Here is a 16,880-nt window from a genome sequence, read left to right as displayed (position 1 = left end):
ACAACAATTTCTTCCTTTGGCGTGGAATCACTGTTCCCCATTTTTGTTGTATTAGAATAGTCAGATGATAGTACACTTAAGTTAAACTGCGTGTTTTGCACTCTGCATTACACTTTGCCAGCTATGCAGTTCCTTTTTCAAAGTTTTGATCAGCAGTATTGTGGCTGCTAATGACACGATCATTAGAATTACTATGAGCGCTTTCATATTCACTTTAAGGCACTTATTTGAGCCTTTTCATATTCACTTTAAGACACTTATTTCTTACTGCGATAAACTTTGCAGCGAAAGTTATTCCGGACAGAATCTGTCGTGTGTGTTTTTAGCAAAAATGTGAATTTTCAACTTCACAGCACCAGATGTCTTTAAACTGTTCACGGTATAGCCATGTAACGTATCTCGTTGAAGGGGACTGTTCTCTAAATTAAATGTTCCCTTGGAGAAGGCTAAAACAAGAGTGAGTTTATTCAGCTATCCAATTGTACACGCATGCATGGTGACCTACTTGGAGCAGCCTGGAAGTGCCATCGTGCGATCAGAACAAAGTACAAATAAATATCGCAACTGCTTACAAAGCATATGTGCAGTTGGCGACCACAGTTCTTTGCCCTCATGATACGTTGATACTTGATTTGTTTGTTTTATCAAATATGCATCGCAGCACTCGGGTAATGACCGTGTTGCTAGATTTGGGGAATATACTACAATGCTGGCAATTTGCGTTCGATTAGAGAGGAAAGAATAATCAACGTTTTGTTTATAAAAGTTAATAGTACCTTTTCAATTGTTGGTCTAAAATATATTGAATTGGTTCCGCTTTTTGATAAATCGAAATTCTATCCGCCAGACTATGAATATAGCGACTATAGGTTGGGCTGATGGCACATGCTTCTAAGAAAATTCTATCACAGCGAACCACATTATTTTAATTGATTTCGTCGCCAGTTAGTCGTCTTTCACTTCGTTTGTGGTACGACTGACAAATTGAATAATGGTTGTGAAAAAGATGAGTAAACGCTCTCCAAAACTGTTTTGCTAGCTTCTGCTTAAAACTGTATCTGTAGCTTTTTTCAGCTACTTTACAGCACAATGCTGGAAAAGTTGGCTTATAATTCTGAAAATGTTAGTTGTGCCCAGGGTTGCTTCCACTCACCTGCTATAAAAAAATGTTTTTTGAATTATAAAATCATTAGATGTTAATATGATATTATTTGCTTGTAAGTTAAAAGAAGAGGTTATAAAGTATGCGTTTGACACATGAAGCCTGTCACTTTCGCTTTCAGATTGTCACAATTAGCGATTTTATGATTCGTGAGCGTTCACTCAGAGTGAGCGCTTGCGAGTCGTAACTTTACAGGTTTTATGTGTCAAACACTTGCCTTTCAACCTCTTCTTGTATCTAACAATCTAATGATTCCAAAATTGCGAAAATCATTTTTTTATAGCAAATGAGTGGGGAAGCAAGCCTGGTTGTGCCACTTTTTCTCGAGTGAGTGAACTCAAATCCATCCATGCGCGCAGTGTTGATGCAACTTCCACATACACACTGCAACTAAGTTGACAGACTTTAACTCCGGCCACCATGAATAAAACCGCTTGAATTTTACTTTAACCGATTCACCAACTGTCATTGTTGTCTTGCCTGTTGCAACCACTCCACACACTCCACACACACGATACAATCCAACATCAACCCAGCCTTGTTGTCAACAAGATTGCAGTGCGTATGGGGTCCGTAACACGCCAGAATCTATGTATCTTATGATCTTAACTTGATTGAAAACCGAAGAATTCCCACTTTTCCACAGTAGTCCCATATGATTGAATCCCGATCCGGATGTTTCTGACTGAAACCAGTAAGCAGATTGTGTATTTTTAGAACCCCAATTACAATCTATTTTTGTCGGTAAACCCTCGAAGTTCGTTCCGTGGTTCTCCGTCCCCACTTTAGCTGCCTGAGCAGCTGATCAAGCGCATCTCTCCATTATGGCTGCTGGCGCTCCGGCGGGTGAAAAAACGAATCGAGGAACAGCACTTTTCCTTGCTTACGCACTTGGATGCCACTTTTCATGTCGCACTTCCAGCTAATTTCTCGTCTCATTTCGGACCATTCCGCCGGCGGGTGTCTACTTAGGTACCTACATACCATCTACCCCATTATCCGGCATCGGCAGTTCGTTAATTCCCAGCATGAGTGGAAACGTGATTTTCTCGGAAGCTCAAATCTTTCTGCCCGACATGAATCACGTGTGTGCGTCGTCGACGGTGGGAAATTCTCTTTCCCATTTATAACCAAGGCAGAAGCGGTGTGGGTGCTCCCGTATCTATTTAATCAATATACCGATCGATCCAGCGACTTCGATACTCAATTAGACGCCATTCTCTTGAGCATCATCGACCTACCGTCGTCGATAGGCATCTTGAATAGCGGCGTATCATCGCGCTGAGATATGGTCTTCAAGTTTGGAGGGAGCTCCCCATTCACGGCTTGGCGGCCACTTGAGTACATGATTGAATTATTAAGCTACTTGCGAGTGAGCGAGCAATTCAATTGGCAGTCGATTGGAATCACTTGTGTGCGTTTTTTTTTCGAACAGTTGTACGGTAAGACTGCTTGGATCTACTTTATGCTAATATTGTTTGTTTTCTATGAATTCAACCATTTTCGAGAAGTCGGTAGCTGTGTGCGAATGATAAACATTCGTCGGGGAGTTTATGATGTTGAATTTTCGCTCTCTCATCAATCAACAATGATTTTTTTTGTTTTGCAAAATCATGAAAATTCTAAATTTAAACTTTCCAAAGTTCATTATTCCTCCAAGTAGGAGTCTCGGCCCTTGTGACCAAATGGCAAGCAGACAGTCCCACTGCCCAGAGATCTAAAAATACACAACATCCGGAGGCACTTTCAGTTGTCTTATCGGACGATGATTGACTCAATGGAAATTGATGATGAAGCATCTCTATAAGCCGGAACAGAGCGAACAAATAAAGCCATCGAATGAACTCGTGTTGCGGAATTCACGCATTCGTTCCTTCCGTTCCTATCCACCCTGCTTTTCGAACTACATAATAATAAAACTCAACCTAACGATGGTGATGGTGGAAAAAATCAGAACAGCTACTACACAAAAGAACACATTCTTTCGGTGAATTCTCGCTAGAGCAACCAATCAACAACAGCAGGGAAGTGGGTGGCCACGCAAAGCAATGTTCTTATCGATATCAATTAATCGGTGAAACATCGCCAAATTGTCTTCAAATTAAGATTGATTACAGCGTTTGTTGTTTTGTAGAAACGGTGAGGCTCTATGAGTGTATGTTTGAGATATGTTTTTACTAAGTACCGTATGCGAGATAATGTTTGCACCATTAAGCAATGTCAAAATTATTTTTTTTCTTCAAAATTTCGTTTTCGAGTTTTATTTTTATTTATTCAAAGGGGGATGTTTCTCAGAGTCATAAACTATGTTAATCATCGATCGAGTTTCCACTTGCTGCAATTACGGCCTTCACACGCTTCCGGAATGCACAGCAGGTTCCAATAATGTAGTCTCGATCCATTTCTCTCCAGGTTCGGGTCAATGTTTGTCTGAGGCTTGCTGTATTTGGGTGGCGTTTAGAGCAGGCCTTGGTCTTCATGACGCGCCATATTGAGTAATCCAGTGGATTAAGATAGGGGCTGGATGGCGGCAAAATATCTTTCGCCCAGAACGGAAGATGTTCCTGCAAGCACTTCTGAGTGCGGTTCGCGGTGTGGCACGGAGCCCCATCTTGTTGAAATACAACATTTGGCTTCGGACCGTACTGTTCTTTGATCCACGGAAGATAGTACTTACTTAAAATCCCGATGTTGACCTTGTCGACTTCTGGAATAAACTCGGGGTCCATCTTTTTGCAATCGGAAGCCACCAATCCAAACACCATAACGCTAGCAAGATGCTTGGTCAGAAACACGTTCTTGTGCTCGTCGACCACGTCTTTTACCGGAAGAAAACTAATATACCGGTCGGTTCTGGAATTTGATACGGGATCGACGGTAAACATGCTCTCGTCGGTGAACAGGATTACCGGATTTTTTCGCTCCAAGATTTTCTTGCATCGTTCGACTAGTAACTCCCGGATGCGGTTGGAAATCATGTGATTTTTTTTTCCGTGCCCTCGACTTCGCCCCGCAATCTTCCTTTACGATCTTCCGTGCCGTAAAGTCACTGATCCCGTTTTCCTTTGCCATTTTCCTTATTGAACGAACTGGATTCACCCTGGATAACCCTCGGAACCCGAGCTGACCTCGGACGACCTGTGGTCACCTTCGCGGATAGTTGTCCTTTCTTTTCTCGGTCTAAAACCCTTTTGACGGTCCACCGGGACACTCCCACGGCGATTGAAATGTCTTTTTGCGACATTGACGAGTGCACGGATGAATTTGAGTTCACTCACTCGACAAAAAGTGACACAACAGCGGGGCCCTGTTTACTAAAAATGAACATATATGTGTTCATTTTTAGTAAACAGGGCCCCGCTGTTGTGTCACTTTTTGTCGAGTGAGTGAACTCAAATCCATCCGTGCACTCGTCAATTTGCGCGTGGGACAAATCATGAATACGCTGCCACTTCGTCATGGTGCAACTGTCAAATTAATAGCGAATTCGTTTATTATCGGGGTTGGAACCAGTTCCAACCCGTGCGAACCCGAACTTTTTGTCAGTGCGAACCTCGACCCGTGCCAGGTTTTAAAAACAAACGATCAAACTGACGTTTGCTAGAAAACAAGCAGACCCAATCTTGATACCCGATCCAGGTTGGAACTGAATAATAAACGAATTCGCTAAAAGTAAATCATTTTCTTTTATAGACAGCCTACACTGTACACAAACACCATCCTTTGATCGAATGAAACCTCAGACCATTCAAAACAAAACACCGAAATCGCTTTTTCGAATGATGGCTGCAACCGGATGACGGTTGTTTTGGAATCAGATGATTTTCCTCTCGAATACAGGATGAAAATTGTTATGAGAAGGGATAGTGCCTCAGAGGTAACTCTAAGTTTAGAAGGTCCCGAAATAACGTGCTCAACTTTTTGGCTCAGCTCTGGTACTCTCTTCGGTCCCAAGCTAATCGATTCACCCCTCGAAACATAGGAAAAACCAATAACCCCTCATTTCATCTGTCAAACTTTCATAGCGAATCAAAACAAACATTAGGTAGTACTAGAATTTCGACTAGAATGGGATACGTTAATCGATTGCTTGGGACCAATAGGCTAGTCAAGTAGTGAGCCAATTTAAAATCGTTAGTTTCGTATTGATTGTTGATAGTGCCTTCAGTTGAAATGCGTAATGCTCTCTGTAGAATGACTGTCATACTAAGGCTCTGAACCATTTGGTGGATTATTTTAACTTTTGGTAAAAATTTGACAGATGGAAAGTTATCGATTAACCCTGCTATCCGAGCGTGGTTACTTTTGACAGACAAGAAGTTAAATTTTGACAACCTTGGGTCGAAAACCGGTCGATCGACAGCACGGGGATTTTCGAACATAGAAAATAACTTTCGAAATGTCACTTTTAACCACGAGTTAAACTTAACTCGGCAAATGGTTCACAGCCTAAATGGAAATGCATATGGTATTGGTTCAACCATAGAGGTAACTCTAAGACCACTGGGTCCCGAAGAAAATCATTATTATTTTTGGCTCACTCAGTACCAGAACAACGGTCCCAAGCAGTCCCAAGCTATTTCACTCACCCCTGCATGTTCTGCATGAATCCACACACCCCTGATGTTATTTGTCAAACTTTCATAGCGAATCAAAACAAACATAGTGTAGTAATAGAATTTCAACTAGAATAGGGTACGTTAATCGTTTGCTTGGAACCAATAGGCTACTAAAGTGGTGAGCCAATTCAAAATCGTTAGTTTCGTATTGATTGTTGGTTCAACCCCATAACGCAAATCATTCAAAACGATGATGCAAATAATTCTATCGAACGTCATTTGCTGATCTGAGCTGACAAACGAGGTGGAAGCATATGCATCGCTATCAGAGCTGTTACGAACATAGGTAAAGGATGAAAACCAATTTTTGGCTAGTTCGTGGTAGAGGAGGTTTTCTCCACCACGAAAAAAAATTGTATCCATAATATGGAATGGCTTATTATGGCTTTTCAGTATGGAAATGTAGATAATCAAATTATAAATCTAATTAAAAGCACTTGCATGTCACACTATTCTTAAATGTTTGTCCTCTGAGTGCCGTATGTTGTATAGCTAATTTTCAAACGAAAATCATCCTGTATATGGATGACAGTCATATGGATGTTCATCATCTGACGACGAATTCAACCATAAGAAAATCATCCGAAATTCGAATGCATATTGTTAAAGGGCTCGAGCAATGCAATAATCATTCGAAGTATTGCGGATGTTTTGGTACTACGGTATGAGCTGTTACGTTCATGCAAAGAAAACCAAGGCATTGTATGCACAGGTGAAACGGGAACCTTATTTGTAGTGCAAACATTATCACGCATACGGTACAACCCGCACTTTAACCAACAATCAATACGAAACTAACGATTTTAAAATGGCTCACTACTTGACTCGAGGGGGACGACTCTATCTACGATGCAAAAAAGATTGTGTTTTGCTGTAGCTACCTGCGCGCACGCTGAGTAGATAGAAAGAAGATTGATGACGATTCTAAAGATTTCCTGCAAAAACTTGATGAGCGATGCAAGTAGATGCGACAAATGAAAGAAGATTGTTCGAAGATTGATTCGCTAGTGTGAGATTTGTTGAGCATCTAAACTTGAGATTTAGATGTGTCGCCCCCCTCGACTTGACTAACCTATTGGTCCCAAGCAAATCGATTAACGTATCCTATTCTAGTCAGAATTCTAGTACTACACTATGTTTGTTTTGATTCGCTATGAAAGTTTGACTGATAAAATGAGGGGTTCGTGGATTTTCCTATGTTTCTAGGGGTGAATCGATTAGCTTGGGACCGAAGATAGTACCAGAGCTGAGCCAAAAAGTTGAGCTCGTTTCTTCGGGACCTTCTGGTCTTAGAGTTACCATAGAGGTAACTCTAAGACCACTGGGTCCCGAAGAAAATCATTATTATTTTTGGCTCACTTAGTACCAGAACAACGGTCCCAAGCAGTCCAAAGCTATTTCACTCACCCCTGCATGTTCTGCATGAATCCACACACCCCTGATGTTATCTGTCAAACTTTCATAGCGAATCAAAACAAACATAGTGTAGTAATAGAATTTCAACTAGAATAGGGTACGTTAATCGTTTGCTTGGGACCAATAGGCTACTAAAGTGGTGAGCCAATTTAATATCGTTAGTTTCGTATTGATTGTTGGAGTTACCTCTATGCTTTAACCATAGAGGTAACTCTAAGACTAGAAGGTCCCGAAATAACGTGCTCAACTTTTTGGCTCAGCTCTGGTACTCTCTTCGGTCCCAAGCTAATCGATTCACCCCTCGAAACATAGGAAAAACCAATAACCCCTCATTTTATCTGTAAAACTTTCATAGCGAATCAAAACAAACATAGTGTAGTACTAGAATTTCGACTAGAATGGGGTACGTTAATCGTTTGCTTGGGACCAATAGGCTAGTCAAGTAGTGAGCCAATTTAAAATCGTTAGTTTCGTATTGATTGTTGATTGTACTATCGTAAAACGATCAATCTATTAATTGTCCCTCATAAACCAGAATTGGCTTATTTTCTAACTCTAATAAAGCAAACATTATCATTTCCTCATTCCAGTATCTTAACACAGATGGCAAGCACCCAAATTGTTGACCTACTGAGAAACTGCTCAGGCAACTTCAAACCCCCGAAACCTTTTCCTTTTCCTTATTAGAAAGTCTGACTAAAAGTAAATTGGACCTTATTTCGTGATTCAATAAGTTTAAAAAGTTCATTAATGGTTGCTTTACAGTACTTTTATTAAAACATCAAAAATACAGCATTAGATGGTTGCATTTCTCCAGTTCGAACCTTCCTCTTTATGGAGCCCATCAGCGCCCGCACAGTGGAAACGGACACGGAATCAGCGCATTTCTTCCATTTTTTCCGCATTTGCTGGATGTCCTTGACTGCCCCGCCGCTTCGTCGAATTCGCTGCTTTAAAATTGCCCAGTATTATGCATTCGATTGGTCGAAATTCCGGGAAATTCGGAGCATTCATTAGCTTGGGGACAACATCGATCTTGTTGGCAGCATACCACTCCAGAACCACCTTGGAGTAGTGGCAGCTGGCCAAATTGGGCCAAAAGATGACTTTGTCCCTATGCTTGCGGATGAACGGCAATACACGCTTTGACGTAGAACCACAGACAAACAGACGTAACACTTTGAAAAAGTTTTTCTTGAAAACGTAGTATCTCAAAACATAGGACCTCAGTAACGACATCTCTCTGGCTTCTCGCGGAAAACAAGATTGCTCGCTAACTCGCTAACAATATTGCATAAAAGTTCTATAGAATATATAGAACGTCAAAGTGATCCGATGCCAGCGCTGCGGTGAGTAGTTCGCGGAACAGATAATATTCAAATCAACCGTTAAATGCATGAACGAAGATACACAATGAAGTGTTACGTCTGTTTGTCTGTGGTAGAACTACGTCTTTGTTGACTATACTGGGAAAGAGTCGAACTTAGGCTGCTAAGGCTGTAAGTCTCTATAATAAAGACAAAAAAAAAATCTATACTGGGGTGCAAATCAAAAAATATATGTGCCAAAATAGTGTTAGGTTTTGAACGCTTGTAACTTTGTCATTTATAGATGAAATTGAAATACAAGTATGCCAATCGATAGGATTTTACATTACGAATCTGCTGAAATAAATATTTTTCCAATTTTCCGTACAAAAGCTTTTGAAAAATGTACAAATGATAATCACTGTTTTCATGAAATAAACGTTTATCCCAAACCCAGTCATCATAATCGAGTACCACTTGGTTGCATATCGTTCTGCTTGAACCTGAAAAGATTTAAAACAGCGCTGCTGTCGTGCCTCTGCTTATGATCATTTTCTGCTTGTCCGTCAGGCAGTTCAGTTCGGTCTTTGCTCGCTCTGTCGAGTTGTTCGATAAGTTTCCAGTTTGTTCCAAACGTTCGCATGTGTACTGCGCGTTTATTCGCGTCGTGAGTTGTGTCGGTCGCATCGTGTGACAGTGTCAGTTTCTATTGTAGTCGATGTCGGTGTCGAATTTAGTGCACATTGATCACAGCAAAATAGCTCAACATTGATCAACCCAATGTAGTAATGTAGGGAAAATTCTGTCAATTTTTAACCATTACGTTAAATTTAAATACAGTACGATGAACTTTGATATGATTATGCTAACATGAACTATCGCAAGTTTTGAACCATAACCGAAACATTGAAACATTGTAATACTTGAAAAATTTAAGATAAAGTATAATAGTCAAAAATGCATGACATACATCAATTTTGCGTAGTTCTACGTCATACTGCGGTTGTGTCTAGGACACAACCCTTTAATTTTTTTTAGGCATTATTCGATGTAAACATCGGATGTCATCGTCGAGGATGTGACGAATGGTTCCGTTTTCAGGCCACAATTGCAAACCGCTTACCAAATCATGGCCTTCTTCGCGAACTTGTCGGCAAACACGAACTTGAATCTTTCTTGCACAATTACAAAAACAAGTAGTAAATTTTTATTTTTGAGTAACAAATACTCAAAAATGGGTAAAATTTTACTCATTTAATGGGTAGTCCCAGTTTCCCTCGAAAATGCTTACTTTGTAGTTATTATTGGGTGTTTTGCGGTTACCGTGTAAGATTTCAGGGGCAACTGAAATTCGCACTAGTTGGCTAGTACACTAGCACTAGCAAATCCGCACAGATGTAAACACCCCATCATTGAGAGCTTTCTATAGAGATTTTCACGTCCAGCTGTATTGGTGCGATATGTGAGAGCGTGTTAGTGAAAATCCGAGGAAAATACATAACAAATCGCTGTCAAACTCATTTTGACAGATCTAATTTCATACATCTTTTAGGTTAGCCAGAGGAAAATAGTAAACAACTTTACACGGCGATGCACCCACTATAGTGTGCGTGCGTTAAACGTCACTAATCTCTATACCAACCCAAGGTGCCTACATATAGGTGTTCTAATGTGTCAAATTCATGATTCAGCCATGATGGATTTTTCTATGGGACAGCGACCGAGTTTGTTTACAATTTGCTCTAAACCCCGAGGGGGACGACTCTATCTACGATGCAGGCAAAATTGTATTTTGCTGTGGTTAGCTGTACGCACGCTGAGTACATAGAAAGAAGATTGATGGCGATTCTGAAGATTTCCTGCAAAAAGATGATGCGCGATGCAAGTAGATGCGAAAAATGAAAGATTTTTCGAAGATTGATTTGCTAGTGTAAAATTTGTTGAGCATCTAGAATTGTGATTTAGATGTGCCGCCCCCTCGCTAAAATCGCACTCCCCCCCCCCCCCCCCCCGCGACCTCCTCGCCTATATAGTGACAAAGCTGTATCACCATTTATATACCCACCATGTACCAACCAATGCATGAATTTGTAATTTATGTGGCAAACACAATGTACAGAGAACATTTCCAACCCGAAAGATGTTCTAGACTGGACCGGGAATCGAGCCCGCCGCCTCCGGCTTGGCAATACTGTGTCTTTACTGACTAGGCTCTCTGAGAACCCCACGACTAACTGTAATACATTTACCCTATATTCCGCTTTAATAATTTAAGCATCTCCCACCCCCATCAATATTGGGAAATTCTATTTCAGTCGCATCAATTCAATTTGTCTAGGCGTGATTAACTTTCCTGGAAATCTTTTCACCCGATAACTCCAGGCACTCAATTTAACCACCAGCGAGCAAAAAGGTTTCCAATACAATCTACAAGCTCCGTGCAGAAGTGTACACTTCTCCATTATTGTAAGGCTAACCTTTCGCCAGTTTCAAGAAGAGTGGGATCAAATTTCCCCCCGAACGAAAGGATTTTCCATAAGCATTTTCGCTCAGAAAGTCAGAAATAAGCTACATACTCCCGTTTTGATGAAGAAAGGTGCTGAAGGATACCAAATCACAAAAGCTGCTCCTTCGCTCGTTTGACGACAACGACGAGGACGGTGACGCAATAAATAAATATGCCACGGGATTATTAGGACTGGCAACGATGACAATGAAAGCTCTTCACTTCCTTTAACCTCATCTTTCAGTTAGAAAGGTGGCATAATCTAGTTCGATTGGTTTCCAGTTCGCAGTAGAATTGGATGAAAGTACCTACCTATACCATAAATTCAAATCGTGTTGGCTTGTCTCGAAAGCATTGATACAGGTGCTTACCGTCGGCAATTGAGAAAGAGTATCCTTCCGAGAAATATGTCCGCCGGAGTCTCTGTCGACTGTTTCGCCCAATGATGGATAACAAGGATCATGGTTTGTTACTTGAACCCCCATCAATTTAGAAGCATTCCTCCCTGACGACACGCCCTCCGGACTTGATGGTCCATTAACAACCGAATGTACCCGGATAAATGACTGGTGTTATTGGAAACCAAACAAATCAATTAACGAATCATGTTTATGATAAGACAATTCATCGTTGCTGTTTTGCCTCTCTATCCATCTATTTATAGGTACCGGTACGTTCGGGCGGGTTTGTCTCTGCCGGGACAAAGTGACCGACAAGTACTGGGCGATGAAGATCCTAGCCATGGCCGACGTGATACGGTTGAAGCAAATCGAGCATGTCAAGAATGAGAAGAACATCCTGCGAGAGATCGATCATCCCTTCATTGTGAACATGTAAGTCTACTTATTAATTAAGCTTCATTTAAAAAAAAAAATCCGAACCACATTAAAGTAAACCCAATTACGACAAAAGCTCACATTTCATTCATTCCAGGCGATGGCACGCCAAGGATGACTGCTGCCTGTACATGCTGTTCGAGTACGTTAGTGGGGGAGAGCTGTTCTCCTACCTGCGCAATGCCGGCCGTTTCGACAATGCCACGGCGAATTTCTACGCTTGCGAAATCGTTCTCGCCCTGGAATATCTGCACTTCCAGTCGGTCGTCTATCGGGACTTGAAGCCGGAAAACCTGCTCCTGGATCGGGACGGGCACCTCAAGATCACCGACTTCGGATTCGCAAAAAAGCTGAAAGATCGAACCTGGACCCTGTGCGGGACGCCAGAATACCTGGCACCGGAAATCATCCAATCCAAAGGGCACAACAAGGCGGTCGACTGGTGGGCGTTAGGTTAGTATCTCCGTTGCTCCCTTCCAATACGAGCGGTAGCAGTTTATTGGCGTGTATGCGCACTTGGAGGCCATCCAATCGTAAATCACCGGGGAACATTGTTCGCTGAGAGGTGGTCGTATTTCTTGTACGGACTCGACTTGGCAGGTCGCGATCTAAGCCATGTAATTTCCTGATGACGGCTTTCGGTCCGCGTTCTGCAGTTCGTGTCACGCCGCACGACGATGATTTATACACGTGAATTTGTCGTGACAACAAATAGAAGCGACCTACGGAAAACACAGACTTCTTTTGAACAATGTTTGATGGTGGAAATTAAATGTGCGGTGGCAAATCCATTCAGATTAATTAGTCTCGAGTGGTGGAGCGATTTGTTTGCATTTAAATTACAAATGAGCTTGTTTAATTTTTAACTCGCGCTTCCTCACGACGCCATTCTAGGGGTTCTTATCTACGAGATGGTCGTCGGATATCCACCTTTCTACGATGATAATCCGTTCGGTATTTACGAGAAAATCCTCAGCGGAAAGATCGAGTGGTCGCGGCACATTGAACCCATTGCCAAGGATCTGGTCAAGAAGCTGCTGGTGCAGGACCGGACCAAGCGGTTGGGAAATATGAAGGTAGGATTGAAGCTGCTGATTTCGTTCAAATATTACTGATGAGTCGTTTTTCGATTGCAGAATGGAGCCGAAGACATCAAGAGGCATCGATGGTTCAAGCATCTCGATTGGGATGTCGTGATAAAAAAACAGTTGAAGGTATTTATTCATTTTAGAACTAAGGTGTTTCACGTCGTGAAGTCCTTGAGCGCTGAATTTTGGCCTAACAATCTAGTAAAAATATTTGCAATGCCAAATTTTGAAATTTAATGTTGCGAACTTGAAATCGCATTCTTCTATTTCTGAAATTTTGGAGATCTTTATGTGTCGGTTTGCACAACCGTGTAATACCGATGCCGATTCCAGCAGTACATTTTCACCCAGTGCATAATCCAAACATCTATGTATCAATCACACAACACCCATACACGCACACTCATACACTTTGCTATGTATCACACCAAGAACAAATAAACGTTAGTCAGTAGTCGTCACGCAAAGGAGAAACACGCTCCTTAATTTTACTCCGTAAAACATACCCCACCGACAGGTTATGGGCCCAGCGGCGGAGAAAAAAAAGTGACGCAATTGTGAAAAAATTGAAGTTTTTTTTCGTTCGCGTTTTAAATCGTCGCGAAAGTAGCCGGTGCGCGTTTTTTCGGTCGATAAGCGAGCAGCGATGGACAGCAATCGTTTTTCGTTGCAAAAATTGAGCAACAGCAATTATCCGACCTGGCGCTTCAAGGTCGAGTTGCTGCTCGTGCGGGAGGAGCTCTGGCGCTACGTAGAGCCTGGAGTGAAGCCCGAAAATGAAGCGGACGCCGTGTGGAACGCGGGAGACGCCAAGGCAAGGGCCACCATCGGGCTGTTGATCGAAGATAATCAGCACGGACTGATTCGATCATCGCAGACGGCCAAAGCTGCCTGGACGGCACTCCAAAATCACCACCAGAAAACCAGCCTGACGTCGAAAGTGTCGCTGCTAAAGCGAATTTGCGACAAGCGGTTCGCAGAAGGTGAGGACATGGCAGAACATCTGTTCGAGATGGAAGAGCTGTTTGCTCGTCTAGCCAACGCTGGACACGAGCTCGCGGAAAACCTCACGGTCGCGATGATCTTGAGGAGCCTTCCCAGCTCGTTCGACACACTAACAACAGCCCTCGAAAGTCGGTCGGACGATGACCTCACGCTAGAGTTGGTCAAGCGGAAGCTGCTGGACGAAGCATCGAAGCGGCAGGGTGCTGCCTCAAGCTCGGCGCTGAAAATCGGACACGGTAGCAAGAAGAAGTCGATCGTGTGCCACTACTGCAAGCGGGAGGGGCACAAACAAAACGAATGCAGGAAACTGGCCCGCGATTCGGAGAAGGGATCCAAACCTCAAGCTAAGGCCAACAAGAGGAAGGAATCCGTTTCTTTCGCGCTGGCTGCAAGAGGAACAACGGGAAACAGCAGTACCAAACCGTGGATTGTTGATTCCGGTGCGACGCGACACACCGTCGCTGAACGTTTTTTCCGAGAGCTGCGTGAAAGTGAGGTTAAGTTCGTCAATTTGGCGGACGGGAAGCAAGCGAATGTCGCCGGTGAAGGTTCCTGCGTCGTCGAGTGCGTTGATGAACACGGTTTGCGTCGTGAAGTGAGCCTAAGCTTTGCGCTGTACACTCCCAGCCTATCGATGAACCTGCTGTCCGTGCCGGCTCTCATCCAGAAGCAAGCCACGGTTGTTTTCGATGCGGCTGGTTGTCGTATTCTGCGAGGGGATGCTGTCGTCGCTGTGGCACATTTGAAGGAAGGCCTGTACCAAATCAAGCAACCGTCGGATACCGTGATGGTGGCAAGCGGCCGCCACAACAAGAATTGCCAGCACTTTTGGCATCGCCGGTTCGGCCACCGGGACCCGAAAGCGATCGACCATTTGGTGAAGGACGAACTAGTGGACGGTCTGACGCTCCACCGGTGCAGCGTCGACGAAAAGTGCGAGTGCTGCTTGAAAGGTAAGACACCACGTACCCCTTTTCCGAGTGAGTCTCATTCTAGATCAAAAGCACCAATGGACCTGGTGCATACGGACGTTTGCGGTCCGGTGGAGGTGTCGTCGAATAGCGGTTATCGCTATTTTATGACCATGATCGATGACAACAGTCGCTATTGTGTGCTCTACCTGCTGAAGGAGAAGTCGGAGGTCGCCGCAAGGATCGAGGAGTATGTTGCGTTCGCCAAAACACATTTCGGCCGGAAGCCAAAAGTCATCCGCTCTGATCAGGGCGGGGAGTACAGCGGAAAGCAGCTGCGTTCCTTCTACAAGCGCGAAGGGATCACAGCCCAATACACCGCCGGCTGCAGCCCGCAGCAAAATGGGATCGCGGAACGGAAGAACCGTTCCCTCATCGAAATGGTACGCTGCATGCTGTTCGATGCACAGCTGGAAGAGCGGTATTGGGCAGAGGCGCTAAACACGGCCGTATACCTCCAGAACGTTTTGCCAACAAAACCCCTCGACGTCACGCCTTACGAGGTTTGGAACGGCGTGAAACCCAAGGTCAATCACCTCAAAATATTCGGCTGCGCTGCGTGGGTTCACATTCCGAAAGTGAAGAGGAAGAAGCTGGACGCCACCGCACAAAAGCTGACTTTCGTGGGCTATTCGTCGGAGCATAAAGCTTATCGCTTTCTCGACAAGGCAACGCGAAAGGTTACGTGAGCCGGGACGTCAAGTTCATCGAGAACGATGCGGACACCATTCCAACGGATGAATCGACTACCACCAACGGTGAAAACGTGGAATTCGATTTCTTTCCACAACGAAGTCCGGCCGTACCGGAAAATCAGCAGGAAGCGGAGGAAGATTACGATTCGGCGGTCGAAGATGAGATCGAATCCGACGAAGAGTTCCTCGGTTTCAGCGATGAAGATCCCCTACTCGGAGAAGAAGCCAGCACGGAAGCGAACGCACCACGGCGATCGGCTCGCTCGACGAGAGGCATCCCGTCTCAGCGTTTCGATGATGTCACCAGCGTAACGAAGCATGCAAGCAAAGAACCCCAAAGCTACTCCGAAGCGATCGAAAGCACCGAAGCGGCCGCGTGGCAAGCCGCGATGCAGGAGGAGATCGAAGCACTTTAAGAAAACGGCACTTGGGAGCTCGTCCCACTACCCCCGGGTCGCAAGGCGGTAGGCTGCAAATGGACGTTCAAGAAGAAGGAGGATGAACACGGACGAGTGGTGCGACACAAGGCGAGATTAGTCGCGCAAGGCTTCGCACAGAAATTCGGCCAGGACTACGACGAGGTTTTTGCCCCCGTCGTACGTCAGACTACCCTACGAACGGTCCTCGTACTCGCCAGCAAGCAGAAGATGTTGGTGAAGCACCTCGACATCAAGAATGCCTACCTGTACGCGGAGCTCCAAGAGGACGCGTACATGAAGCAACCCCCCGGCTTCGATCGTAACGACGGCATGGTGTGCCACCTCAAGCGCAGCATTTACGGGCTCAAGCAGTCCGCTCGAACATGGAACAGGAAAATCGACGGAGTTTTCAAGTCCATGGGTTTCCACCAGGCGGACGCCGACGCGTGCCTGTACATCCGGAATCGCGACGGGAAGCAGACATACATACTCATATAAAGGGTGATACGGTCAAAATTTGGTCAAGGGAAAACGCGTGTAAATCGGTGAAATCGTTTATTTAAAAAATCAAATTAAATTTCTTTTTCAAATTCAATTAGTATAAAATTCAGGAAAAATATTCAGTTAGGCTTCCGCTTTTCCAAATCCGAATTGCCGGGCCTTACGCTTGACCCCTGCCATCAGATTTTGTACAGCCACCTTGTCCACCTTCTTCGCCGCAGAAAGCCAGTTTGCCTTGAACTGCTGCTCGCCCTTAGCAGTTTTTTTGGTCTTCTTTAGGTTCCGCTTCCCTAATGAAAATTGTATGGTTAATTTGCTTAACGACGTGTTCTGGGTATCATCCAAACCATTTATG

The 16,880-nt window shown here is 43.9% G+C and overlaps 2 protein-coding genes across 2 annotated transcripts in view; one reads left to right on the top strand and one right to left on the bottom strand.

The window, feature by feature from the left end:
- LOC135703351 (uncharacterized) overlaps window positions 1–16,880 on the bottom strand; it is a 416,348-nt gene that overhangs the window by 134,985 nt on the left and 264,483 nt on the right. The gene's annotated exons all lie outside the window — the stretch shown is intronic.
- Pka-C3 (Protein kinase, cAMP-dependent, catalytic subunit 3) overlaps window positions 1–16,880 on the top strand; it is a 273,561-nt gene that overhangs the window by 252,866 nt on the left and 3,815 nt on the right. Inside the window, exons 4-7 of the mRNA XM_065225338.1 lie at window positions 11,675–11,843; window positions 11,944–12,299; window positions 12,741–12,922; window positions 12,983–13,060. Of these exons, the coding sequence (XP_065081410.1) occupies window positions 11,675–11,843; window positions 11,944–12,299; window positions 12,741–12,922; window positions 12,983–13,060 (785 nt within the window). The remainder of the gene's footprint in view (window positions 1–11,674; window positions 11,844–11,943; window positions 12,300–12,740; window positions 12,923–12,982; window positions 13,061–16,880) is intronic.

Source organism: Ochlerotatus camptorhynchus, unplaced genomic scaffold (assembly GCF_037179485.1).
Source record: "Ochlerotatus camptorhynchus isolate MF236.1 unplaced genomic scaffold, CSIRO-AGI_Acam_v1.1 ptg000021l, whole genome shotgun sequence".
NCBI lineage: Eukaryota > Metazoa > Arthropoda > Insecta > Diptera > Culicidae > Ochlerotatus > Ochlerotatus camptorhynchus.
This window is presented reverse-complemented; position numbering and strand designations above follow the sequence as displayed.